General features: G+C 36.6%; 2 protein-coding genes across 6 annotated transcripts in view; one reads left to right on the top strand and one right to left on the bottom strand.

Annotated features, from left to right (window-relative positions):
- On the top strand, positions 1–27,658 carry SPTSSB (serine palmitoyltransferase small subunit B). 4 transcript variants are annotated; one of them, XM_074405606.1, is made up of 4 exons: positions 10,928–11,015; positions 20,325–20,364; positions 23,979–24,009; positions 26,108–27,658. In XM_074405606.1, exon 4 carries the CDS (start codon positions 26,140–26,142, stop codon positions 26,368–26,370), a length of 231 nt encoding a protein of 76 aa, XP_074261707.1. In that variant the 5' UTR covers positions 10,928–11,015; positions 20,325–20,364; positions 23,979–24,009; positions 26,108–26,139; the 3' UTR covers positions 26,371–27,658. The 4 variants fall into 4 exon arrangements, with proteins under 4 accessions (XP_074261708.1, XP_039336203.1, XP_074261707.1 ...); XM_074405607.1 differs by lacking the exons at positions 20,325–20,364; positions 23,979–24,009 and adding an exon at positions 1–84 and having other exon boundaries at positions 10,923–11,015; XM_039480269.2 differs by lacking the exon at positions 20,325–20,364 and having other exon boundaries at positions 10,926–11,015.
- The window catches only part of NMD3 (NMD3 ribosome export adaptor), a 115,716-nt gene continuing 112,504 nt past the window's right edge, over positions 24,447–27,658 (bottom strand). Inside the window, exon 18 of one of the 2 annotated variants that reach the window (XM_074405595.1) lies at positions 24,447–24,536. The gene's annotated coding sequence lies outside the window, so the exon portion shown is untranslated. Of the gene's footprint in view, positions 24,542–27,658 lie in introns of both variants that reach the window. The other variant, XM_074405596.1, reaches the window with a different exon arrangement.

Here is a 27,658-nt window from a genome sequence, read left to right as displayed (position 1 = left end):
CCGGCGCAGTGGGAAGCTCGCAGCAGCTGGGGAGGAGCCAAAGCCTCGGCGCTCACCTAAGCCGCAGGGAGATACAACTGGGAGGTAAGCATCTTCCAAAATACCTACTTGAACTGTGAAGTAGCTTTAGTAGGATAGTATTCCTTTCTCTATAGGGGAAAAAATTAACAGTGAGCTTTAATGCAATTTATCAGTTTACTATTTAACTGCATTACAATTTTCAAAATTGGTGGGTTTTTCCATTTACCTTTCACTATGTGGGAAACTAAGATGTTTCACTCAACAGAAGCCAGACTTTAACACTGAAACTTTCCAAACCAAAAGAAGAGAAAATTACTTTGCTATTTTCAGTATTTACCTTTGTGTAGTCCATTAACTATTCAGGGAAATATCATTGGGAGGTGCTTGGTTTCCTTCTTAAATATTCATCTTTATCTAGTTCCGTGCTCTTATACAACCCCTCTCTGCCTATAAGTTGTTTAAACTGCTGTACTTTAGGCAATAGTATACACAAGTCAACTGCCAAAAAGTGAAGAATTTCCAAAAGGAATACATTTTAACATCCTCTTATACATATTAAGCAGTATGTATTTTCTCAAAGATACTTATGTGATCCTTTATAAGTAACCAACTTCTTCACCAAAAGACAGCTAGCTAGAGTTAGCTAAATAGTTAACTTGGCCATAAGGATAGGAAAAGTGGGTAAAATGTATAGAGAAGCATTTTAAATATGAGTGGGACTCCAGATTTGTTTCAACTAAAGTGATATTCAACTGGTTGTCAATTCACATATGAACCCAGTACATGATCAGATAAGGAGCTTGAAGAATTGTTAAATGTAAGAGACCCCAAAGTCCAAATAACTGTATCAGGGGAGTTGGGAAAGTTGTTTTACTAAAAGACTTTGTGGTGCAGAAATTATTTTGAATTAGACAAAAATTAAGAAATACATGGTCATTTTTGCTAGTGAAATTTAAAAATGTATACATAAACGTATTGAATTTTAAGAACTTGATTTCCACATCTGAATTATTCCTATCTGATTAAAACAGGCGTCATTTTGGTGACTGTTTCAATGTCTGTGATGGCTTTGTACATAGATAACTAGACCAAAACCAACAAGCTGTAGTATGAAATGCACTGTCACTCTCATTATCCAGATATTTCTTTACAACTATTTAATGACAATAAATTAAAAATTATTTGTCAAACCAAAGCATGGTCATTCTAGAATTTGACTATATTTGAAGTTGAAAGTCAACCAGTCTTCAACTCTCATTGATTTTAATTCACTGTTTGTAAATTTGCAACTACTTTTATAAAAACTGCCCTTTATAATTGTATAGTAATTTTATATCTACTACGCTAATTGTGAAGCCCAGTTTTAGCACTATTTTACCAGCAACTATAAAAGCAACAAAACATTCATTTTAAAAGATCCAAATGGGACTCAATTCCAGACTGGTGATATAAAGAGCTTTTCAAATCCATTCCTTAAAAACAACAGTAACTAGTGAAATTACAGATAAATAACCATTTAAAGTTCCTGGAAATTGTCCTGAGAACATGCGGTAGGAAGAAAATATTTATTCAAGACAATCTCTTATATTTCAGTAAGAACTGTAAACAGTTGTGGCATTTGAACCACAACACATTTCCCTGCAACCTCCAGTTGAGTGTGATGGTGTTTCACTATGGATGGGTGCAGCCAGTAACACGAGGCCCCCTCTCAACCTAGATCACACTCTGTAGTATGCCCTGAGAGAAACAGACTGCCGCATTACTCATGATCCCCAGCTTTGTGTTGCAGAGCTCTGTTCTAGATGACAGCAAATGAGAGGCCTGAGGCTCTCTTCCTCCAACCATCCTCCACTCTTAAGGCAGAAAATAAAGAACTCAACAACAAAAAGACAACCCATTTTCAAATGGGCAAAAAATTTGAATAGACATTTCTCCAAAGAGTATGTACAAACAGCCAATTTACACATAAGAAAGTTTTTGCTAACCATTAGTGGTTAGGGAAATGAAAATCAAATCAAAACCACAATACAATACCACTTCACACCAACCAGAATGGCTATCACAAAAAAAGAAAGAAAAGTCCTAAAAAAAGAAAGAAAAGAAAAGAAAGAACAGTCCTATAGAGAATTCGCTTGTAATGCCATATCGTTTTGGACTCATCTACTCGTTATATTAATCCAGAACCTGTGAGGCCACTTGTTCCTCTCTAGTCCTTCATCAGTGCTTCAGACCAGCAGTTGAGTTTGTTCAGGCCCACATGGGTGAGAGAGGAAGGTACCTGGATCTCAGCCAAAAGTTTACTTGCCTTCTACTCAAATTAGCCCAGTTTTGCCTACATTAAAAGCCAGAGAGTCTTGGGAGGAGGAGAAGCTGGAGCAGCCACTAAAGTCTTCACAGCATCCTAACCTGTCATTGCCAGAAAGCATCTGCTGTGATTATGACAACCTCAAATGCAGGAGACACTCCCAAATAATTAATATGTTCCTCCATTCATCTTTTATGTTTTGAATTCCCACAAGCTGCCTGATCCTGTGCTAAGATAAAATCAAATGATAATGCTTCACCCAGAAATGGAAATATAAAATTAGTGAGCCTCATGTGTCATGGGGGTAGCAAGCACCCCTGGCTTTACTGCCAGACAGATATGAGTACACTGAAACAAATCATGCCCTTAGCTTTAGGGATTCAAGTCTACCTGCTTCAGGAAACCTCAAGGATTTTCCATTCTCATCAGCACAGGCTTATTCTTCCAAGTGTATGTTTTTGAGGAGAATATCATGCTGATAAAAATAGGATCCATGTGGGTTTTGACCATCAAAGCTTTTGCAGAGGACCTACTGTAGTATTTTGTCTAATTACAAGATTTATATAAAATAATTTTTCATGTCCAGCCATTTATTTTATTTTTATTTATTCATTTATTTTGAGACAGAGTTTCACTCTTTTTGCCCAGGCTGAAATGCAATGGCACGATCTCAGCTCACTGTAACCTCCACCTCCTGGGTTCAAGCAATTCTCCTGCCTCAGCCTCCCAAGTAGCTGGGATTACAGGTGTCCACCACCACACCTGGCTAAATATTTTTGTATTTTAGTAGAGATGGGGTTTCGCTATGTTGGCCAGGCTGGTCTCGAACTCCTAACCTCTGGTGATCCACCCACCTCGGCCTTCCAAAGTGCTGGGATTACAGGTGTGAGCCACCGTGCCCAACCCAGCCAGTTATTTATAAAATCGATACATGTAGGAAAAAAATTCGATCATAGTTACTTTTTTAATATTGCTTTCATCAGGATTAATAAGTCATTTATTCAACAGATAAATGAATTACTGCACACCTATCCTGTACCAGGTCACTTCTAGGCCCCGGATAAGTAATAAAACAGACAAAAGTTCCTGAGATGTCAGACAATATTAACAAGCAAATTGCATAATGAACTTAAGGGCTCTGAAGAAACATAAAACAGAGAAAAGAACAAGGTACAGTTTTAAACAGTGGGATCAGGATAGGAAGTAAGATCATGCAATTAGAAAAACGTAAAATCACATACAAACCTGGCCACTGCAACTCACCAAAAAGATTACCAGCTCCCAGTTAACTTCTCTCTTCCCCTGGGAAGCCTTGGTTTCCCCGTGGCATTAGCTTCAACACCAACATTATTTTGCTGCCTATATTTGCTGCTGTTTCATTAGGGAAAATAGTATAATAGCACAAAGGCATTCATTCCAAGTGAGCATAAAGAAGACATTACCGAACACCTGCTCTCAAGAATTACAACCTATGTAAAATACTGCATTATAATAACAAAAATTCTTGCTCAGGGAAATCATTAGCCTAGGTTTTCAGTTTACTTTTGGCCTCTCCCTCTAGCTTTGTCCTGGATTCTTGTAGTCTTCCAGAAAATCGTGTGGCAAATAATTAAGAACTGGTTCCCCAAAGTTAATACTGTTTTGAAGAGTGAAAGCGTTGGGGAGAAATGAAGTAAGAGAAATTTCCAGGCCATGATGCCCAGGTAAAGGAAGAACAAGTTTTTCAGAACTCTGCAAAGTGAGCAGAGAATCAAATCCACAGAACAACTGAGAAAAAAAAAAAAAAAAAAACAGGGAAAAAGCAACCAGTCTCCACTTTACCAGATTGTCCCAGAATCCCTAGGGCACTTGGTTTAAAAGGGACCTGGGGAGTTCTCTTTCTGGTAAAATATAATGGGTGCAGGAGCTTTCCTGGACTAGAACTTTTAGTAATGGTTTAAAAGGGAGCAGAAGCCGGGTGCGGTGGCTCACGCCTGTACTCCCAGCACTTTGGGAGGCCAAGGCGAGTGGATAACGAGGTCAAGACATCGAGACCATCCTAGCCAACATGGTGAAACCCTGTCTCTACTAAAAATGCAAAAATTAGCCAGGCATGGTGGTGCACACCTGTAATCCCAGCTGTTGGTGAGGCTGAGGCAGGAGAATAGCTTGAACCCGGGAGGCGGAGGTTACCGTGAGCTGAGATGGCGACTGGTGACAAAGCGAGACTCTGTATCAAAAAAAAAAAAGAGCAGAGACTTGAATTCGTAAGTCAAAAGGATACATTCATTTATTTCAAGCTTAGAGGAGAAGTGTTTAAGAATATCCAGAATAAATGTAAAGTTAGAAATAAGTCAAAGGACCCCTGTCACAATGGAATTATTATGGAGCATTAGAATTCTCATTTATTTATTCAACAAATTTTGATTGAGCAGCTACTATGTGGCAGGCATCTGGGTAACAAGACAGAGGAGGACGTTATTTCAAAGCCCTTTCCTTCTGAGGATACGTTATATGTCTTTTGCTAAGAAATGGCTGAAGGACACAGGCAAGCAAATAAGGACAACTTTCTGACCTGCTGACCTGACACCTCCAGACTGGGTTAGAGTCTTCTATGCCCCTGAGTACCTTACACTTCCCTATCATAGCATAAACCACACTGTGTGTGGATGCTTGCTTAATTGTTCCTTCTCTTCTCTAGAAAGCATCCTGAGGACAGTGACCATGTCTATCTTATTGACAGTTTATATCCCATCCCTCCTACATCCTTGCTAGATACTTGATTGAGTGGCCAGCTGGCTGGAAGGATGGATAAACGACTTGCCAGGTTATGATCAGAACTCCTTAAATAGAGAGGCAGCCTGAGAGAGTGGTTAAGACTGTGTGCTCTGCATTCACCATGAGACTTTGGGCCAGTTTAAAAATTTCCCAGTATCCCAATTTCCTCATTTTTAAAACAGGTATAGAAGTAACGCATCTATTATGTTGTTGTTAAGTGAGCTGCAAAAAGTAATTCATATAAGGTGCTTATCAAACTTCTGAAACATAAGTTGCTCAATAAATAAAAAAATATACTACCAGTATAGAATGGCAGCTTCCAGGTGACATTTTGCCATGTCGGTATTGCATCCCTGCTCTTTCAGCTCCATGATAAGATCAAAGGATGGCAATTAGTAATTCAAGCTAAAGTTATCACTTTGAGTCCAAGATCTACAAAAATATTAAAAAGAGAATTTGGGAATAAATGTAAGTAACATATTGAACAAGAAAGTTAAAAAGGATTCAAAAAAAGAAAGAAGGTAAAAAAGCTCAATATGTCATGTTCAAAGCAACTCTTCTGGGGCAATAATACCATACTTACATTCCCCATCGATAGCCAAAAATACCAACCAGTTCATGTTTATGTTCTAGAACATTGTTTTTGTGCCACATAAAATGTCATGCCCTGTAAGAATCAATGAATGTTCACTGATGAAGAAGTAGAAAATAAATAAAACAAATATATATATATATATATACTCATATATACACACACATATATATATATACATATACATATATATATGGATGTATCTTACTTGAAGTTTAGTCATATCTAAACCTAAGGGTATTGTATTATCTTTTTGTTTCTTTTGAAAATCTAATTCTTTTTTTTCTGTGTATGACCTTTAATCAAAATTAGCATAGTGCCTTCTCATATGGAGTAATCTATTACCTCGTAAATGAGATGAAAAGCTAACCTGTGACCAACATATGGAAACAAAGTAACTTTGCTGCTTTCTTTTACTTCTATCAGAGAGAAAGGGATCCTCATAGGAAATTTTAAATGTCACAAAAACATTTTTGTTTTAATTACTCAGAATGGAAACTTTGATGACTGTGGGATCTCTGAATTGGAAGCCATCACACATAAAGAAAAGCATGTCAATATCCAGGTGATGCTTGGCACACAGACTCAAGCCCACTGGAAATAGAAGCTGTTCTATCAACCATCCCAGCAGAACTTTCCCTTAGTCTCAAAATATTTTTATCATTATTACTAGGCTATGACTGCTGTATATCTCTTTAGATAGAGAAATGGAAAAAAAAAAAAAAAGGTAGTTTAAGTTCAATACATTTAAACCTGGCACAGGATCTACACAAACATATGCACATATTTTTTACTACCTTGGCTGATAATCAGCAACCTAATGAACAACTGAAGTAATTAACACTAGGAGAGTAATATCACTGAATTCGAGATTTTATGGATTTTTTTTTCAGGTACCATCTATACATCCTCTATCATCTTCCCATAGAATGTACAGGTGTTGAAGTTTTTGTAAAGTGCCTAGGACAATGCTAAGCATATAGCAGTGACCAATAAATGTTTGGGGTATGAATGGTATAAATCTTGAGGTACCTTGGAATTTAGCCTAATGCAATCATTAGAAGATGATTAGAAAACTGTGTGAAGATATTTAAAAATACCTTTGAGAAAAATTAATTGAAAAAATCAGGATACAGAATGAAATACATACTTTGATTACAACCAAGTGTGACAGAAAAATATGCATAGAAAAAAATTCTAAAATGTTAACAATATACAAAGTTTTATAAAAATGGTAAAATTATGGGTGTCTATATTTTTCATACAATATTTTATAAATGTATTGTGATATTTCAGGGGATATTTTATATCTATAAGAGGAGATACAGCCTTAACAGTGGTAAAAACTATTAATAAACAAATAAATTATTCTTTGTGCTTAAAAATCAAAGTCTATTAGCATAGCAGCAATATTTCTCTGACAGAGTTGTCAACAAATTCTTCTAACTTAACTACTATCTTTATCTGATCTACCCTCATTAATATTGAACTTAATATACAAAAATCAGTATTTGTTACTTAAATAGCCAAGAAAACCTGATTAACTGTACTATTTCTAGAGACTTCTTAAAAATGTATTATGCTATTGATGGAGAAGCATTATTTTTCATATAACATAGAATCATATCTCTTTAGTGAAATTAAGAGTTAAAGAAATGTTTTTCCTAAAAAGTTTACATTTGGTCTTCTCTAAAATCTTTTAAGTGAAACATAGTGGAACCAACATAATGGAAATAAAATTTAGAAATAAATAAGTAATCTTCTAATCTAGTATTTAGCAACTGTAAACTCTTAAGAACATAATTGACACCTTATTTTAAAATTATAAAATAAATTAATTTGGCTAGGTTTAAATTTAGAAATGATATACATATATATTAGTGCATGTATATATATATTTATAGATAATACAAAGAAATATACATGTGTACATATCGCTATTACTATCATATTGCACAAAGTTGCAACAGAAAAATTCAACAACTTCTTATAAATATTGCCTAAACTCTACATTTATAATATAACTACTACTCACTAAATTAGATAATGTAGAAAGTGCTTACTCAATTTTCATGGGCTTTATGAATAATATATGTTAAATAGTTCCAGTTCCTCTTATAATCCTTTAAATAAGTTATTTCACAGTCTGGTCATGCATCTTTTTAATCTAATTATTTGTCATCATAAACAAGGCAACTGTTTAAGCAATAACAAGCTTTACCTTGATCATCCCCACTCTCACACTTATCAATTTTGATTAACTACAGATTCTAATTTCTTTTTTATTTTTATTTTTTTATTATTATTATTATTTTTTTAAACGGAGTTTCGCTCTTGTTACCCAGGCTGGAGTGCAATGGCGCAATCTCGGCTCACCGCAACCTCCGCCTCCTGGGTTCAGGCAATTCTCCTGCCTCAGCCTCCTGAGTAGCTGGGATTACAGGCACGCGCCACCATGCCCAGCTAATTTTTTGTATTTTTAGTAGAGACGGGGTTTCACCATGTTGACCAGGATGGTCTCGATCTCTTGACCTCGTGATCCACCCGCCTCGGCCTCCCAAAGTGCTGGGATTACAGGCGTGAGCCACCGTGCCCGGCCTAATTTCTTTTTTATAGAATAAAAAAATCAATTCTAATATCTGGGGGGCGGGAAGAATCTAGAACATTTAATGCTGTGGAGTACAAATTTGATTTTTAGAAGAAAAAGCAAAAAGTAGTTAAGAAACAAAGTGAACAGCTTAAAAACGTGATGTGAACTCCTTACCAAAGGGCTGCCATGGAGGAGGTGGGTGTCAGTACGTGTGTCCCTTAGTTCAATGCATTTGAAGTAGAAGATTCTTACTTAATATTTGGCAGTATGCTTAAGAGAACAGGATCTCATATGTTTGATCTTTTTCTAAGAATAGTAAACTGCTTCTCTTTTATTAACTCACCCATTGAGTAATTTTTAAGTAAAATTGATTTAAGTTCACTTTATTGATAGAAAAATAGGCATAGAAACATACTTAACTGAGCCCAATAGTTCTGCAGATATCATGTCTACTCTGTGATAAAGAGCTCAGGCCTTAAAATTTTAATAGGTTGTTTTATTGCCTAAAACTTTGAACAAAGAAAAAAGAAATCAATCAGGTTGGCCTAGTTCTGGTTTTGATGGGCAGGAAAATCAGGTTGTAGTTTAGAACAAGAAAAAAAGCTGTTCCACAGGTTACCTCTATTTGGGAGGAAACAAACATCAATGCAAACACAAAACAGATGACTTGGTACCTCTGTGATCTGCTAACTTCCTTCAGGGTGAATTCTTTCTCTCAGACTCATGGGAGTTATCATTTTACCCACTTGTATCATACAAAACTAAAGGATTCAATGGAATGACCTAAAAGGAATCTGTTAGATAACAGGAAACAAAATGCATGTAGAAAATAGAAGGAACAAATAATAATTGTGACAAAAGTTACTATCTTTGAGCCCTTACTAAGACCAGTGATTACTAAGGATCGTTCACCAATGTGCTGTTTAATCTCCACAACAATACAGAAATAATTAATAATCTCCATGTCACTGATGACATAACTAATGTTCAAAGAGGTTAAACAATATCCAAATACCATGCAATAGCAAACTCCAGTTTGCCAATTTCAAACTCCACATTTTTTTTTAATATGGCAAAAACATTTTTAACAAAGTAAATCATTCCCTAGTGGAATATTTAATTCTACTATAGAAATATTATCTTAAAATTGGTGAGATTTTAGTAATATCTTCTTAAAAACTTCCTCCTGACTCATAGCAACCCTTAGAAGGTGTTGTCTAGCCTCTGCTTAAACAATTTTCTTAATGGAGCTCTCATTACCTCACCATATAACCCATTCCCCTTTAGACAGCTCTTATTGTTTAAAGTGTTTCCTAAGATTCACCTCTGAAAACAACACAACAGTTCTAAATCTTCTTCTCCACAACAGCCTATAACACCGTTTAATACCTTTTAGATCTTTTGAGACCTCCATGACACATTCCTCCCCACAAATCTCTCAGCATTTCCCAGAGGAAACCTTCCAGGATTTCTCCATCCAGATTTCTATGGATATGCTTAGCTTGCTGGAGTGACCATTTTAACAGCGGGAAGAAGGATGCCAATCAAAGCCAAAAGGCATAATCTTTTTTCTCATAGGTGACACCATACTTCTATAGCTATGTAAGAATACTGGACTGCTTATTTATTTGCCAATCATATCACAATACTATAGGTTCAAAATGAACTTGAAGTCAATAAAAATTCCTTAGTGTTTTTATCTGCACTCCTTATAATCCAAATTTTCTCCAGTCTTATTCTTGCCAATTGACTTTTTGTATGAAAGAACAGGACCTATTTATTTCCCCTTTTTACCCTCAGAATCTGTAATCTGCTAAATCTCTTATGCCCCTACCCCATAATATGGGATCACCTGGAAATTTGATCATATGTACTTTCCATAACTTAATTCATATGGACAAAAAAATGCTACAGATAGTCAGGGCAAAATGCAAAACCCTGGGGCTAACTACTGAAGACACACTAACCATGTTTATGATACTTCATAAATTACAAGACATTTTCATAGATATATTCTCATTTAATTCTCACAACTAATCTATGCATACAGTATCACTGTTCTATATTTGAGGAAAAAGATTAAGAAAAACTGTATGACATGCCTGATGTGACACAGCAAATAAATGACACAATAAGATATAAGCTTTAAAGCTTCTGACTATATCCAATGTGATTTTAAAGACAGACTTTTTATACATAGTGATTAATCTAATCTCTTCACTCTGCCCCCCCGCCCCGTGTTAAGAGAGACTAATAAAGTCAAGAGATATTTTCTACAGACAAAAATCTCACCCAGAAACTGAATTAGAAAACAGATCAAAAGCAGTCTGCTCCAAAAGAAGTGAGGTGGGGTATTCTTAGGCCCTCTCTTTGTCCCTCCTTGGGCCTCCCCTCAACCCTGGTACCTGTGACACTTTATAGTCCTCAGAGTGTAATTGGGGAATCACTGGCCAATGGCATGCCTTCAAACTGTGACATTTTCTAAAAATAGTTTTTCAAATAAGGCTGACTTGCTGTGCCTTGTTTTTATAATACATTCTAGACTTTTGTGAGAGATTATCCATCTAGGTGGTTTAACAACATTTTACATGGGACAGTACAGTTTTAAAATTTGAGGACATCTTTTGGTTTATTTAATTCAAATCTTTATTTTGTAGATGAGGAAACAGCAACCCAGAGAGGAGAAGTAACCCATACAGAATCATTTCATGAAGGAGCAAGGCTGAAGACCCAGACCTGGACTTTATCAGGCAAGTAAATTCTGATTATATCATGGAGCTTTGCTTTTAGAAATCTCACTCTTTTTATTGTGAGACGGCATCTTTAAAGCAGCCAGCGAACATTTATACACTACATATAATACTGGCATTTAAGATGTTACAAAGAAATAAAATGGGGGCAATTAGCTTTCGTCATTTGATGTTGAAACAGTGGTCTTAGCTTATGGATACTGCAAACTTCTTTGAAATGTACGCAGAAAAATGTTTATGCAAAATTTGCATGCATTGCAAGGGGTTCATAGGACTCTCCCCGCAAGTCCTTGACCTCCAGGTTAAGAACTCCTAGCCTAGAAGAAGTCAATCCCAGTACATGTGCCAGTGTTAGAATTGTGTAACAACAACTACTGTCTTATTTATGGGTCTGCTGGTTAAGCCTGCTTGTGTTTCGACATCCTTCATCTTTTATTTAAATGGAGCAGCATCTTATCCTTGAAGACCTTTGGTACAAGAGAGGAATATATGTTTTAATAAGCATTTAATTAACCAGATCAGACAAATTAAGAAAAAAATACGGTAAAAGGAAAACACTGTTTTACAAAAATATTAACAATTAAAATGAAGATGTTTAGTGTTTATAATAGAACATTCATTTTCTTTCTGGTTCTTTTATTTGTAATAAAGAAATAAAAGGAAACAGAATTTAAAAAAAAAAAAAAAAACACCTAGCTATTACTAGCTGCCTGCCCAATTTTATTCAATCTATAGTGAGTGACCTATGGTAAAAGTGACCTATCAGTCAAGGGTAGGGGATGTACAAAAAGAAATAGATTTATCTTATGAATGATTGTTTCCTAATCCTCTGCCTTTTGCTACAGTGTTTTAGGAAATTTGTAACTCTGAAATAGTTGGTAATAGTTTCTTCATTTCAAAATATTTTGGAAAACTTAGTATTACCTTAACATTATTGATAACAAAGTTTGATTTTACTAATTCAAAAATACTTGCTGGATGTGTGGCATTTGTAAAACACTGTAAGGTACTCAGCAAAGAACAGTTACCACTGAGGTTACTGAAGCCTTTTTGTCTCCTTTATGACAGCCACACCAAAATTGAGTGAACATTCTGAAGAATAACCTCTCTAATACTGGTTTTGAATTTAGTAACCAATAAAAGTTACATGCCTTGCCTTAAAAATGATCCCATTCTCTTTCATTCTTTGCTTGATAGTCATAACCTAGCAATAGCATATTAGCATAGTGTAGTAGTAATCATAGCAGCTAACATTCACTTAGCTCTTTCTATGTGTTATTCTAAATATTTTATACTTTTTAGTCATCCCAGCATTTGTGTGAATGAAGTTGTCTTATCATTCCTATTCTCCATTTGGAGAAATTGAGGGTCAGAGTGATTGAGTAATTTGGCCAGGGCCACAAAATTAGTAAGAAGAGAGCTGGGATTCGAACCCAGACAGGACCAGAACCCAAGCTTGTAACCACTTCACCATACCACCTGTCAGCAGGATTCTTACCTAGCTCCCCTTATGAGACATTGAGCCTCAGTTTTTTCTTCTTTAAAACAGAGATAATTTAAGTTAGGTATCTAGCCATTGCCTACCACACTGGCACTGAAAACTGCTATTTTTGCCAGGAGCAGTGGTGCACGCCTATCATATCATCTACTTGAGAAGCTGAAATGAGAAGGATCATTTGTGTCCAGGAGTTCCAGACCAGCCTGGACAACATAAGAAAACTCCATCTCAGAAAAAAAAAAAAAAAAAGTTTCTATTCCCTGCAAAAGGTTCATATTATAAGATTCTACCATGTCCAAGGAAGACCTGTGTATTTGCTTCCTAGGGCTCTTGTAACAAATTACCACAGATTTGGTGGCTTAAAAGAACAGTTTATCCTCAGAGTTCCAAAGGCTAGAAGTCTCCAAAGTGTTGGCAGAGCTGTGCTCTCTCCAAAGGCTCTAGTGAGAATTCTTTCTCACCTCTTCCAGCTCTGGCAGCTTCAGGTATTTTTTGGCTTGTGCCTACATAACTCCAATCTCCACCTCTATCTTCACAGGGCCTTCTCCTCTGTGTCTCTCTTTTAAAAACAGTTGTCCTTGGATTTAAGGCTAATCTGGGTAATCTAGGATGCTCTTTTGTCAAGATTCTTAACTGTACTACAAAATTTCTTCTACAAAGGTCATATTAACTGGTTCCAATACATTGACACAGCTTTTGGGCGGCTACTATCCAACTTACACAATATCTCAGTATAAGTCTTTTTACATGTTGGAAGATTTCCTGTGGCGTTGGTCCTAACAACAAGCCAGCTTTGTCCAGAGGGAATAAATCATTTTATCTCACTATTCCTCTGCTTTGCACTGGAAGCATATAGGTAGCTGCGTGGCTGGAAGCAGGTGAAGGAGGATGAAGCCAGCAGTAATATGTCTACGCTGTTCTCAGGAAAATCAGAAATCCACCTGGCTAAATTGTCAATGAGAGTTTTCTTCTTTTAGTATATCATCGCTGTAACTCACGTCTAAGTATAAGATCATAAAATCTAAGTAATTTAGCTGCCTAAAGCAACATGTTTTGACTGAATACTCCTGAATTTTACTATAAACTTCTACTTTCCCTCCCACATCCCCTCTGTCTCTGTCTCCAGTGTATCTCTGAAACCATCTGACCTGGAATACAGCAGTGTAACCCACCAAGCAGGGAAATGTGCCTTGATTCAGGGTTTGGCAAAGAGAGCACCTTATCAATGCTATGTCTGTCTCTATGGCCTGATCAGCCTAGCTTTCCACTCTTTCCTTTCCTTTTTTTTTTTTTTTTTTTTTTTTTTTCAGACAGAGTCTTACTTTGTTGCCCAGGCTGAAGTGCAGTGGTGCAACCACAGCTCACTGCAGCCTCAGCATCCTGGATTCAAGTGATCCTCCCACTTCAGCCCCGCAAAGTGCTGGGATTACAGGCATGAGCCACCACCCCTAGCCTTCACTCTTTTCTGTAAAAGCACTGATAACTGAGATACAGAAGCAGATCAACTGAGGGAAATGAAAGGGCAGCAGACTAAACTACTATTGTCACAAAATCACATCTATGAAAGTTCAATGTTGTCAGTCACCAGAATGAGAAAAACACTGACCTCATCACCAGAGCTTTCCAAACAGTGTAATAAGAAATAATAATCAGAAGTGGGAGAGACAGATAAATATATTTTTTAAAAAGTTTTATAAATATATCTGTTCAATGTTACCCAAAAAAGTGCAAAGGAAACAGGCAATTATTATTAGAAAACACTATTGGAAAGGTCTTGGCTAATGAGCTCCTTATACAACCAGATTTGTTTGGCAGAACTCTGAGAACAATGTGCTTCTGACAGATCCATATTGTAGTAACTTACCTCCTTCACCCTCAAATTATTCATTGGATAAAGGTCTTCAGTTGCTGAAGATTCATAAAATATAATAACAATAAGTAGGGATAAAAAAAAGGCTTAATTTTTCATGGTCAGACTTCTAGCTCTTAAGAAAAGCAAAGGTCTTAGAAAAAAACATCAAGTAAGTCTTTCCTAAGGCAGTTAAGAATATCATAGAATTCACAATTCCCACAAGTACTGTAGGAGATTAAGCTATTAGAATTTCACCAATGCCAAGAATAAACCTAAATATGTCAGCTCTCTTCTCAAGAAGGTTTTTGGGGGTTTGGCAGTTCCAAGTTTTCCCCTTATGTCTTGAAAACTAAGAAGGGAACCTCAACTGGGACCCCACAATTATTATTTGAAGACCTTTGGGGTTATTTGTTTATTCAGCTTTGGATTAAACAATATTACAAATATTGTTCAGACTGTTTTAAAGTTTACCTTAAAATTTCAGTCCTTCATAATTTTTAGGGGTATTCACTTATTTTTTTAATGTTTAATTGTGGTAAACTATACATATAATTTAAGATCTTAGCCATTTTTAAGAGTACAGTTAAATGGTGTTAAGTATATTTACATTGATCTTCAACCAATCTGTAGAACTTTCTCATCTTGCCAAACTGAAACTCTATACCCATTAAACAACAACTCTGTATTTCCACATATCCCCAGCTCCTGCTAACCACCATTCTTCTGTTTCTATGACTTGACTATTCTAGATTCCCTTTATAAGTGAAATCATACAGTTTCTGTGACTGACTTATTCCACTCTATCAACAAAGGTTCATCCATGTTGTAGCATGTGCCAGAATTTCCTTGTGTTCTAAAGCTGAATAATATTCCATTGTATGTACACACCACATCTTATTTATCCATCCATTTGTCTATGGACATTTGGATTGCTTCCACCTTTTGACTATTGTGAATAATGCTTCTGTGAATGTGGATAGACTTTAATGACTTAGCAAATAACTTTTAGTGGCTTTAAGGCCATTGTTAGTGTTGCAGTTTGTTCACTTTTTGCTTCTAAAAACAACCTGGCATCCCTTGGCAACGATATATTCAAAAGGAAAAAGCCACTCAGAAGCTATATATTTTCCCTTGTCCTTCTTTATATAACAACAAAGTTTCCTTTCTTTTCTTTTTAAATAAAATAGTTACAAAGAAGCTCATCCTAAGAAATGACATTGTAGCTAAACCTTGACCTAGAAGCCCTACTCTCCCTTTCAGTATCGCCAGAAATAAACAGGGACACTTGCCCTGTTTCTATGTTAGGAAGTGAAAGGACACCAGGAGCAAGACAAGATAGATCATTCCCTTGTTACAAATTTCTCTTCCTACTCCTAATATCTACTCAGCATCAATGTATATGGCACTCTTTTTATTTCCTAAATATATATCTTATTTTTGATAGCCATGCAATATTGAGATTAATCTAATCTGAATTTAGTATTTTCTATATTATCATGAGAATTTTTGTTAAAGTCAAATTCCAAATTTTCTTTTCCAGCCAGAAGTTTTTAATTGATAAATTTCTCTGTCACCTATCAAAAGATGACCAAGAAAAGGGCTGCCTTGAAATTGCAGTTGCTCAACACATGCCATATTTCGCAAAGGTGTCAATTGGTAGTTGGACTAGAAATACATGTCTTTTATTGTTTTACTTTTGTTAGTGTTAATAAAAATGGAACCCAATAAAGTTGGTTCAGGCCAGGTGTGGTGGCTCATACCTGTAATTCCATCACTATGGGAGGTCAAGGTGGAAAGATTACTTGAACACAGGAGTCCAAGACCAGCTTGGGCAACAAAGTGCAACCTGCCCTCTACAAAACTGCTTTTTAAAAATTAGCTGAATGTGGTGGCATGGGCCAATAGTCCCAGCCACTTGGGAGGCTTAGGCAGGAGGATCTCTTGAGTCAAGGAGTTCAAGGCTGCTGACTGTGATCATGCCTCTGCACTCCAGCCTAAGTAACAGAGCGAGACCTTGCCTCAATAAAAAATAAATATATAAATAAAATAAGATGAGTTCAGGTAGCCACAAAACATTCTCTTCTTGTATATAACACAAAATACTATATCCACAACAACTTAACTGAACTGTTGATGAGAGTTTTTCCTTCTAATATATCATTTCAGTAAACTTCCAAGTATAAGATTATAAAGTTTAATTAGAGTAACTTTGTTGCCTAAAGAACCATGTGCTTTGACTTAAAATTGTTGGTTTCTTACTCTCTAGAGCAGGCATCCCCAAACTTTTTACACAGGGGGCCGTTGGAGGGCCGCCACATACTGTGCTCCTCTCACTGACCACCGATGAAAGAGGTGCCCCTTCCTGAAGTGTGGCGGGGGGGCAGGGGGTGGATAAATGGCCTCGGGGGGCCGCATGCAGCCCGCGGGCCGTAGTTTGGGGACGCCTGTTCTAGAGGGTCTATCAAATTATCCAACTAATGAAAGTGTAGAGAAAGTTCCTTAATTGCCCTATGGTTGTTTGATTTTCTTCCCTAGCTTTGATTCATAAACTTTAAAGTTGGTTTTTTTTGGCTCCCTCTAAAAACTTGGGTTCCAAATCCTCAGTTACCATCTGATTTCTGGTATTCACTCTGCTGTCAACATCAGGAATTGGTTGCCAAAGGAAGGCTGGGGAGTGTTCTAAGATGAAAAGGAAATTCTCCCCCAAAAAATTTAAATAAGGATGGAATTTTCTGTGGGGCACAGAAAACATTACAGTCACCCACAGAAAATGTAGAGCAAGGTATCTGGAAACTGAGAAGCCAATAAACTGTGGTTATGCCTAATTCTTACACATAAGCAATATGAGGTTTTGCCATTAATCAGATGAACTTAAACCACATTCATGTATCTGATACAATAAATAATTGTATGTCTTTGTATCTCACAAAGAGTCTTTGAGTTTATAATTTAGTGAAATCTTGCAAGTGGTTTAAAGTTTTACCAATCCACAAGTAATGACAAGATACTACAGTTGTTGTGACTATTACTATTATTTCTAAAGAGCCAAAACCCATTCAAACTCTCCTTACTACATCATTCAAACAGGCTTAGAGTCAATTATCTTAATGTTACACATGGAGAAACTGTGACACAAAATGATTTTGGAATTTGCCCAAGGACACAAGTAAAATAAATAAATAGAAAGAGAGGAAAAGAGCTGCAATAGAATTCAGGTCTTCAAGTGTCCAGGTGTTCCCAGCCTGGGGTGTTTCCCATTAGAACCACTTTTCTACCTACCAATCTTAAATTATTACTCACTTAGAGTAAGCACTTCTAAAAGCAATTTTAATGGGATTTAAAACTACATCATAAGTCTTTTTTATGCCCCTGCAGAGTCCATGAACTTTTAACATTATGAGAAAGTAAAAAAAACATTTGTTTTATATATATATATGTGTATATATATATATATATATATTAAAAATTTAGCACCAGCTCTCTTCCATCTTTCAAAAAAACAGATTGTACTGAATTTTCACAAAACAGTATGTCTAAAACCCATTGCCTGAAAGCAGACAATGGGAATTCAGAAGCACCTTTTATGATCCCCACATTATGCTGTGGGAATATTAAGTAAGTTCGAGTGTGGTTCCTGCCCTCAACCACCTTACAGCTGAATCAGTCAGTCAGCCATCAGACCAGCTCACCAACCAGGCACTGGGGATAACAAGATGAATGCCGTACATTCCCGGTATCCAAAGCCCTCATGGTCTTGTGGGGAAACAGACTGTGCATAACTAAAAATGTTGCTACAATGGTAACACATAAAAGCGAGTAATATATTTTCCTTTGCAGGGGAGGGGTCTTGTGAGAATTTTCCATAGAAGAAAGGGTATAGAAGGTATGCCTTAAAATAGCTTCTTTAAGCAGTAGCTTAAAATAGGAGTTTATCTGGCAGAGAAGGGGCACAATAAAATTTCAAGAAAAGAAAAAAGCATGAATGAAAACATAGAAGCTTTAGAAAGAATGGCATTTAGCAGGAGAGTTAAGAGATTTAACTGGAGAAGTGAAGAAATGAAACTGTGAAGGGCCTTAACCAAAGGTTTTATTTCATAGGAAACGGAGAGCCATTGAAAGCTTTAAGAAGAGAAATGAATCTGTTAAGTTTGGACAGTTAATTCTAGCAGCAGTTTAGCAGATTGTAAGGTAAAAAAGAGAATATTAGGTAGGCTATTTCATTAGTGCAAGCAACAGATAGGGAGAATCCATAGCACTATCCAACAAAATATTCTGCAATGTTGAAAATATTCTGTATCTCTGCTCTCCAATATGGTAGCCACTAGCCACAGTGGCTATTAAACACTAGACATTTAAATTGCCATGGGTGACTAGTGGCTGCCATATTGAACAATGCAGAGACATCTTAGAGAAGCTAACCCTTAAGTTAATTAAGCCTGAAAGTAGGGTTTTTCCAACTGCAGGTTGCAATTAGAAGAAAATAACAAAATAAGGTAGAATTAACTAGAATAGACCAGAATAAATAGAATAGAATAAAAAATATCATCATGCACTGCAAAGTATTGTTCATTTCAGTTATATGACACACACACTTTGCGTGTATGTGTGTGTTTGTGTGTGTGCATGTGTACACCATGAGTCACAATGTAAAATGTATTTTTGCTCTCTGTTGTGTTTCAGAAATTTTAAAAGCCAGTCTCTTACACAAGGATATTACTCATCTATGTACACAGTTATTGGGAAAATTTTTCTAGATAGGAAGAAAAGCATAAGCAAAGTTCACTGGAGTTTAGAATAGGATAACTCTGGACCTTTGAAGACTTTCATAATTATTCTTTTCTCCTTTGAATAGACTTCAATGTTTAGGGCAGTTATGGATTTACAGAAAAATAAATAAGACAATACAGGGAGTTCGCATATACCTTGCATCCAGTTTCCCCTTTTAAAATCTTACATTAGCATAACTTATTCATTATAATTAATGAGCCGGTATTGATATACTAATATTAACTAAAGTTCTTACTTTACTCATATGTCCTTAGTTATTACTTAATGTATCTTTTCTATTCCAGGATTCCATCTGGGATACCACATTACAGTTAGTCATAATGTCTCCTTAGCCTCCTTCAGCTGTAACAATTTTTCACACTTGGCTTGTTTTAGATGACCTTGAGAGTTTTGAGGAGTACTGGTCAGGTATCTTGTAGAATGCCCCTCTATTGAAATTTGTCTGCTACCTTTGTCATGATTAAGCTGGAGCTATGTATGGGTTATTGGGAAGAAGACCACAGAGGTAAAATGTCTTTTTTGACATCATATCATGAAGACATATTATCAACATGATTAATAATGATTGATGTTGGCCTTGATCAACTGGCTGAAGCAGGGCCTATCAGTTTTCTTCACTGTAAAGTTACTCATTTTTTTATACCCCTTTCCATGTTGTATTCTTTGGAAGAAAATCACTATATTCCTAATTTTTTAAATAAATGAATTACTTAGTTAAAGGAAGGCTTGTACTTGAGTATGTCATATTAAGCTCTTTCCAAAGAAAGCTACTGTGACTACAGAAACAGTCTCTTTTTAGATACAGCATCTCTCTCTGCAACTGGCAGGACACTTCTATCACTTCTCAGATTTTCGGGTTCCAAATATGAAGCGCACGCGCGCGCGCGCACACACACACACACACACACACACACACACACGAAGCTGAGTGATTGATGTAGAATTCCAAAGTGAGATGAGAAGGAGTTAACCCAAAAATCAACTATAGGTCCTTCTGACTTTCCAGTCCCTGATTCTGATGTTCTAGAAGTAAATTTAACCCAAAATGTATTAAGTCTTCCCCCCTGCCCCCCTGCCAGGAGAATAGCTACTTTTCTGAATGGGAAATTCCTTAATGAGAAAATCTAATAACTTGGAGTTTTGTGTTTTTTGGTTTTTTGTTTTTTGGCAGGGGAGGGCTACAGGATCACATCTTCTGCAATATTGCCAAGGTAAATGCCACTGCACCAAATCATCTGCTACTCCTCTTTCATTGCAGTTGCCTAACTTCCTGCTAGTCCTGTTACCCAAAACAGAAAACAACAACAAAGAGCTCCCTGAGCAAGCTCAGCTGCCACTTTTCCTGCAAGCTCCCTTCAACAGTGTTCACATTCCATGACTCATACACTACTGTTCGTGTTACCACATGTTTTTTTAAATTGTTACATTTATTCACTTTATTCTCCATCCAAGCCTGAACTAATTCCTGCCCCTGAATAATATGAGTCATGAGTCTCGAATCTTCTCCCTCTCCATCTGAGAGAGGAGATGTAACTTCATCTCTGTCACTGCACACAAATCTAAAATGATAGGAAAATGGTCACTCATTGATAAAAGAGTAGTAACAATCAGAAATAAGAAATACTCATTTACTCTGCATTCCCAGTTATGAAATCACCTTTTAGTGGACTTCCAAGACAGAAACATTCAGTCTTCAGCAGGTATTATCACACAGTCTCAGCATGTTAGAGTTAAACTCTATCCAGACCACTGTACCCCTGCCTGAAGATACATCACAGTCTCCTTAGGAGTGCTACCTTTGAATACACACTCTCATTAAAGTTCTAAGAGCAATTGTAAAGTCATCAATTTTAGAGAAAAAAAAATTTTTTTTAAGAATAAACTACCCTCTCCTTCTTTTCCATATATCAAAATTTATCTTTTCAAAAGTACATAACTAAAAACAGGAGATGCATGGTGTGCCTGAATAAAGTAAGCATTTCAAGTTCTTGGTTTAGTTTTGCTGAGATATAGCACTAGGTCTCTAAGGAAGTGGACAGATTAATATCACATTTCATTGTGAACATTTAGGACTTTAAAATATTTGCTGTCATCTAGTTCTAGGTTATCTGTGGATAATTAATTTCATGATATTTCTGTCATCTTACATCCTCACATGCAGCCTCTTTTTCTAGCTTTCGTCTTAGCATTATTCCATGTCCTTTCCTCCCACTTACTGCTCATTCCTGGACCCTAGATCACTGCATGTTGTTACATCATCCAGTTTGCTGCTTCCTGGAAGAGTGTATCTCCTGCCTGTAATGCCTTTGAGAATAGAGTCTTTCTGAAGCCATTAATATCCAGAAGGAGTCACACAGTAGTACTGAAAATGTATTCATTCATTGAATGAATGAATTCTCCTAACCACATTACTCATCAAATTGTCTAAAGTGGTTTTTTTTCTTTTAATTTTGTATATAGTCCCATAGGAGATAAGAAAGTTGACTCACAGAAGGTAGAAATATATTACCTAAGCAAATCTAGAACCTAAAAATAGTATGTATTCTAACAATAGATTGCAGCAGATGGTTCACCAATAATAACCAAGGTTCTCTCTTCTCACCATCTCATAATAAGAAATGACAAATAAACTGTCTTTAAAATTGCTTCTCATCAATAAGGGGAAAATGAATCAAATAAAAAGAGACAATCAGGGCTTTCAAGAGACACTTTCCACATGTCAGATCTGGCAACTTAGAGGGCTGAGACTGTGGAAACTGGCAAGAAAAAGTTTTTTTTATCTTAACTGCTTAAATTGTTAGCAGTGCAAAAGTATATTTAAAATGGCCAGATTTAAGGTCATTGCAGATTTGAGGCATTTGTGACCAAGGTCTTTCCATGTATCCACTGTTGGTGTTATACATGTTGGTGTGCTTTTATCTGTTGTTTTTTTGTTTGATTGATTGATTGGCTTTTAGCAGTTTAAAACAATAGACAGTAATTATCTTAAAGTTTCTATGGCTCAGGAATCTGCATACAGATTAGCTGGGTGCCTCTGGTTCAGGGTCTTTCTCAAGGCCATGGTTAAGGTGTTGGCTACGGCTGCCCAAGCAAGGAATTCTAATTTTAATAGAGAAAGCAATTGCCAGGAGATTAATCAATGCATTTTTTTTTAAATTCAGGGTATTTTGTTTTGTTTTTGCCAGAATTTTACTATGTTACTCAGGCTGGACTTGAAATCCTAGGCCAAAGGGATTCTCCCACGCTGGCCTCAGCCTCTCTAGTACCTGAGACTACAGTCCTGTCCCACCGTGCCTGGTTTAATTCATGTTTTTTGTTTGTTTGTTTGTTTGTTTGTTTTTGAGATGAAATTTTGCTCTTACTGCCCAACTCACTGCAGCCTCTGCCTCCCAGGTTCAAGCGATTCTTCTGCCTCAGCCACCCAAGTAGCTGGGATTACAGGTGCTCACCACCATGCCCAGCTAACTTTTTGTATTTTTATTAGAGACGGGGTTTCGCTATGTTGGCCAAGCTGGTCTCCAACTCCTGACCTTAGGTGATCCACCTGCCTCAACCTCCCAAAGTGCTGGGATTACAAGTGTGAGCCACCATGCACAGCAATTAGTGCATTTTTAAAAGCCATAACCAGGCCAGGTGCAGCGGCTCATGCTAATCCTAGCATTTTGGGAGGCAGAGGCAGGTGATCACCCAAGGTCAGGAGTTCGAGATCAGCCTGGCAACATGGTAAAATCCCACCTCTACCAAAAATACAAAAAAAAAAAAAAAAAAATACTGGGGCATGGTGGTATGTTCCTGTAATCCTAGCTCCTCAGAAGTCTGAGGCAGGAGAATCTCTTGAACCTGGGGAGGCGGAAGTTGTAGTGAGCCGAGATCACACCACTACCTTCCAGCCTAAGTGACAGAGTGAGACTCCATCTCAAAAATAAATAAATAGCCATAACCATACAGAGAAAAAGTTAATAATATTTCTAAATAAGCAATATTATCTCGTTTGCAAAAGTGAAAAAAGCATTAAGAATATTTTAAACAGAGTCTCATTATACTGTTGATTCTAAAAAAGTAATGCCCAAGGAAAAAGTAGAGATTTCAATTTTCTGAAATAATTGAGCCCCCAAATCCTTTCAACTTGGCTTTGGAATGCAGCATTACCACATGAACTTAAAGCCTCCTCCTCTAAAACCCACCACAGCATTACCCTAACTCAGAGGTTAAAGATAAAATCTACCCAACCAGGCCCTGTAGCTCCTGGCCTCACTCTGGCCATTCCTGCCTCTTTAGTGTCATCTTGCTCCCTGCTCCCTCCCTGGACCCTCAAAACCAACCTACTTCTTCCCACCTACAGCCTTTGCACAGGTTGTGCCCTCTGTCTTGGCTGTTCTCCCCACTTCTCTGTCTATTCTATTCGTTTGACTCATACAGATCCCTTGGAACTTAACTCAAAAGTCTCTTCCTCAGAGCTGTGCTCAGGTTTCCCACAGTCCCTTATATATGCTATTTTTCCCATAAAGCACTTAAAGCCTGTATAAAAGAAGGCTTTGCACAGAGTCAGCCTTTTGCCCTTCCATCCCTTCTGCTATGTGAGTACATAGCATTCGGTACCATCTTAGAAGCAGAGACAAGGCAGTGCCCTCACCTGACACTGAACCTGCTGAGCCTTTGATCTTGAACTTCCACCCTGAAGAACTGGGAAATAAATATCTATTATCTATAAATTTCCCAGTCTAGGATATTTCGTAATAAGAGCACAAACAGACTAAGACACTCTCTTTCTGTTATTCATTTCCTCCAAGATCTAACCCTATTGACTTTTACTCTTTCTGTGCAGCCAGAGCTGGGAGAGAAAAAGAACATTGGAGGTAAATTATCACTGATGTCTACCTACCAATTTAAGTTTCATAATATAAGTTATTGAAATAATTTAAATCAAATTACTTAGTTCTTACTCTGGCTTCTAGGAAAGGTGGGAGGCTGGCTGACATTTCAGTCCATAAGAAAGTCAGAATGCTTCAGTTTTGTATTATCTATCTGGCTGGATTATCTTAGCCATTATTACCGATCATTGTGATCTGATCACACATAGGCTTTCCATTTTAAATTTGTGACAACAATCCTTATCAAAATGTATTACTTCTTATGAAAGCCTAGCTGTATGAAAATCAATAATAGCTAAATGTATCCTACTTAGATTGAGACTATAAGTGCTCTATAATTATTTGTTTAAGTTGATTACTTGTCATTCATTCATTTACTCATTCCTTCAGCAAATACTTACTGATGACTATCTTGGTGATATGCATGGTTCCAGCATCCAGTATACAAGAATCAGTGAGGGTTTCCCCATAGCCTAAGGAGTCCACAGTCTTACGGTATGAAAGCATCTTGCCTTTCCTCAAAAGAAAAAAGAAACATTTTCAGGTCAGAAGATAGAAATTATCTTTAAAAATCCTAACTGTACTTGGAATAGTAAAAGTTATCAAAGTGGACTTTGATGATATGGCACCATGTTATTCTTAGGAACAAGCAAAAGAGGCACAAAGATGAGCCTATATTTTCAGAGACACCACTATGCCTATGAAAGTCTCAAAAATCTCCCAGGAAGCTTTTTTTTTTTTTTCTTGAGACAGAGTCTCACTCTGTTGCCCAGGCTGGAGTGCAGTGGTGCAATCTCAGCTCATTGCAACCTCGGCCTCCCAGGCTCAAGCCATCCTCCCACCTCAGTCCCCGAAGTAGGTGGGATTACAGATACATGCCACTACACTAAGCTAATTTTGTATATTTTAGTAGCGATGGAATTTTGCCATGTTGGTCAGGCTAGTCTCAAACTCCTGTCCTCAAGTGATCTGCCCATCTCAGCCTCCCAGAGTGCTAGAATTACAGGCATGAGCCACTGTGCCCAGCTCCCAGGAAGCTTTCTAAGAAATGACTTCTTTCTGGGAAGTTTTACTTATGGTTATAACTGGTCATATCTGAAGGCCAATTAAACACTAATGTGGTTTTTATAAGTTCTATACTAAAAAACCAAAAGACCACTCGAAGGTACACTTAGAGCTCCCCATTTGTTTTGGGGAACCGTAAGACCACCCACATGTCCAATGATTCATAGAAGGACTTGTGGGACTCAACATATATTTATCCACACGGTATTTATTCATGGGCACATCAGAAGCATGTACATGGATTTCTCTAGATTCCGGAGCACTCTCCACCTAAGTGTTCCTTTCTCTACCAGCAAAAACTGCAGTAATGTATGTATAGCTTCTGTCCAGGGAGACCCATTAGAAAGAAACTCAGCATCCAAAGTTTATACTGGGGCTGGTCATGTGGGCACACTTTGCTTGGCAATTACCAAAATTCCAGAGTACCAGAATACAGTAGCCATTCACTATAAATTGCATTGCTTGTACAGGCTAGGTACAATGAATCTTCCTTATCTATTAGGAAATGGAGAGAATATTCCAAAAGCCAAGTTCTCAGATGCCAGACAAGGACTAAACTTGCAAGCATGCCCTTCTGAAGATTAGTAACCTTGGGCTTGCTATACTATTTCTTCTGTGCACACCATTTTTTAAATCTTCTGCCAGAATATATGCTTTAGGAAATAGAAAAATTCACTTTTATTTATCTTTGTATACGTGGCTCTGGAAAATGAGACTAACCTCAATTTTTAGGTACTGTTATCACTAAAGTTATTTCTAGCAATTATCATCTTTAGATAGATATTACTGTTACTAATACTATTATTGCTACCAATTTTAGTAGTAATTATTAGTAGTGGTGACCATATATAATATCATTAATATACTGTGTACTATTTTATGGAATATTTATATATTAATAATCTATTCAATAATCTTTAACAAATCTTTGAAAGATATTAACATGCTGAGATCATGAAATTTTAAAGAGATTCTGTGTTTGGTTCCTTATCTTCTAATCTGTTACATTCTTTAACAGGACAAACTTACAGCAGCTTGAAGGAGACAACCATGGATTTGAGGCGTGTGAAGGAATATTTCTCCTGGCTCTACTATCAGTACCAAATTATTAGCTGCTGTGCTGTTTTAGAGCCCTGGGAGCGATCTATGTTTAACACCATCTTACTAACCATTATTGCTATGGTGGTATACACTGCCTATGTCTTTATTCCAATCCACATTCGCCTGGCTTGGGAATTTTTCTCAAAAATATGTGGCTATCACAGTACAATTTCTAATTGATCTTGTTCACATTCTGTGAAATGGCATTGCATATTTGTATGTTGCTTACAATTCATTGATTTAGGTAACTATTGTGTCTTCATTCACTATCTGACCTGAAAAGCACTCTCTTCTCTATGCACTGTTATATTCTGCCTTCCGCCTGGAGTTTGAAATAAATGTCTCTTTAGTTTCTTTCACACATGCTACATTGTGCATCAGACCATAGATAATACAATGACTTTACCTCACATACCATATTCTGTCAACACAAATCTATGAATTTAGTTTATTTAAAATCGGAACAATTCCTGCAAAATTTTTCTGGACAGGCTCATAACAGAACTATCAGAATCATACTTAAAGTGCTCCCTTGATACTTATTCTATGCCGAAGGATATATTTTAAAAAATCTTTATAGGCTACTGTCAGAAGTATCTTATCCTTGTTTACGATGTACAAAAAGATATGAATAAATTATATGGACCCCCTAAGTCTTATTTTCTAGTAAACCGATGATACTTTTACTTCAAATGCAAAAGAATAAGCTGGAGGTAGTTATACCCCTTCGTACACTGTTCATGAATTGTTTTAAATGCTTCTTAAAGTCTGGCTTTATAACCATTTAAAATCAACAATGTTGATTTTTAGATAACGAAGTATTATAATACAAAATAATTTTAAGTGTAAGAAACAAAAGTATAATCAAAGTAAATTCAGATACTGTGATTTGTGGTGTTGCCTTGCCTTGCATGATGCTGGGGGAGAAAGAGAAAAGAAATTGTTTTCTTTTTGTGCTTTTATTCAGTAGACAGTGGGGAAAAAGCATGTATTGGGCTACAGGAAGAAAAGCTAATAAATAGGCTGGAAGTAATATTCTACCAGCAGGAACTCAACAGCTCCAGTTAAGTGCTTTGATATAGTGGCACCTTTGCAGAGCCAAAGCAAGATTTTAAGAATTTCCTTCAAAGTGTTTATCTTTAAAACAAATATAAGATTTTAATTATACTGCTGAAGCAAATGTGAATGCCAAAGAGTAAGTTTTGCAGTTTTGCTTTCCTCCCAACAAATATTAATGTATGCCATTTTAGAGGGTAAAAATGTAAATAGCATTGAACAATATTTGCACCCTTGTTTGTGTTATGGAAAAAAGTTTTCCAAGGAGAGTTAGAGAGAAAGATGTTTGGCATGCCAAATTAACTTGCATGTATGTTAAAAAAGCAAACACATGTTTTGAAGAGAAACCAGATGTGAACATGTATTTGTTGAGTTTTGCAAAATAAAATTAATTTTGTAAGTAAATATCTAC

The sequence above is a fragment of the Saimiri boliviensis genome, chromosome 9 (assembly GCF_048565385.1).
Source record: "Saimiri boliviensis isolate mSaiBol1 chromosome 9, mSaiBol1.pri, whole genome shotgun sequence".
Taxonomy (NCBI): Eukaryota; Metazoa; Chordata; class Mammalia; order Primates; family Cebidae; genus Saimiri; species Saimiri boliviensis.
The sequence above is the reverse complement of the archived record's forward strand: the minus strand, read 5'-3'. Positions and strand labels throughout refer to the sequence as shown.

Coding starts and splice junctions, on each gene's coding strand:
- SPTSSB (XM_074405607.1), top strand. CDS start 26,140: ATGGATTTGAGGCGTGTGAAGGAATATTTCTCCTGGCTCTACTATCAG.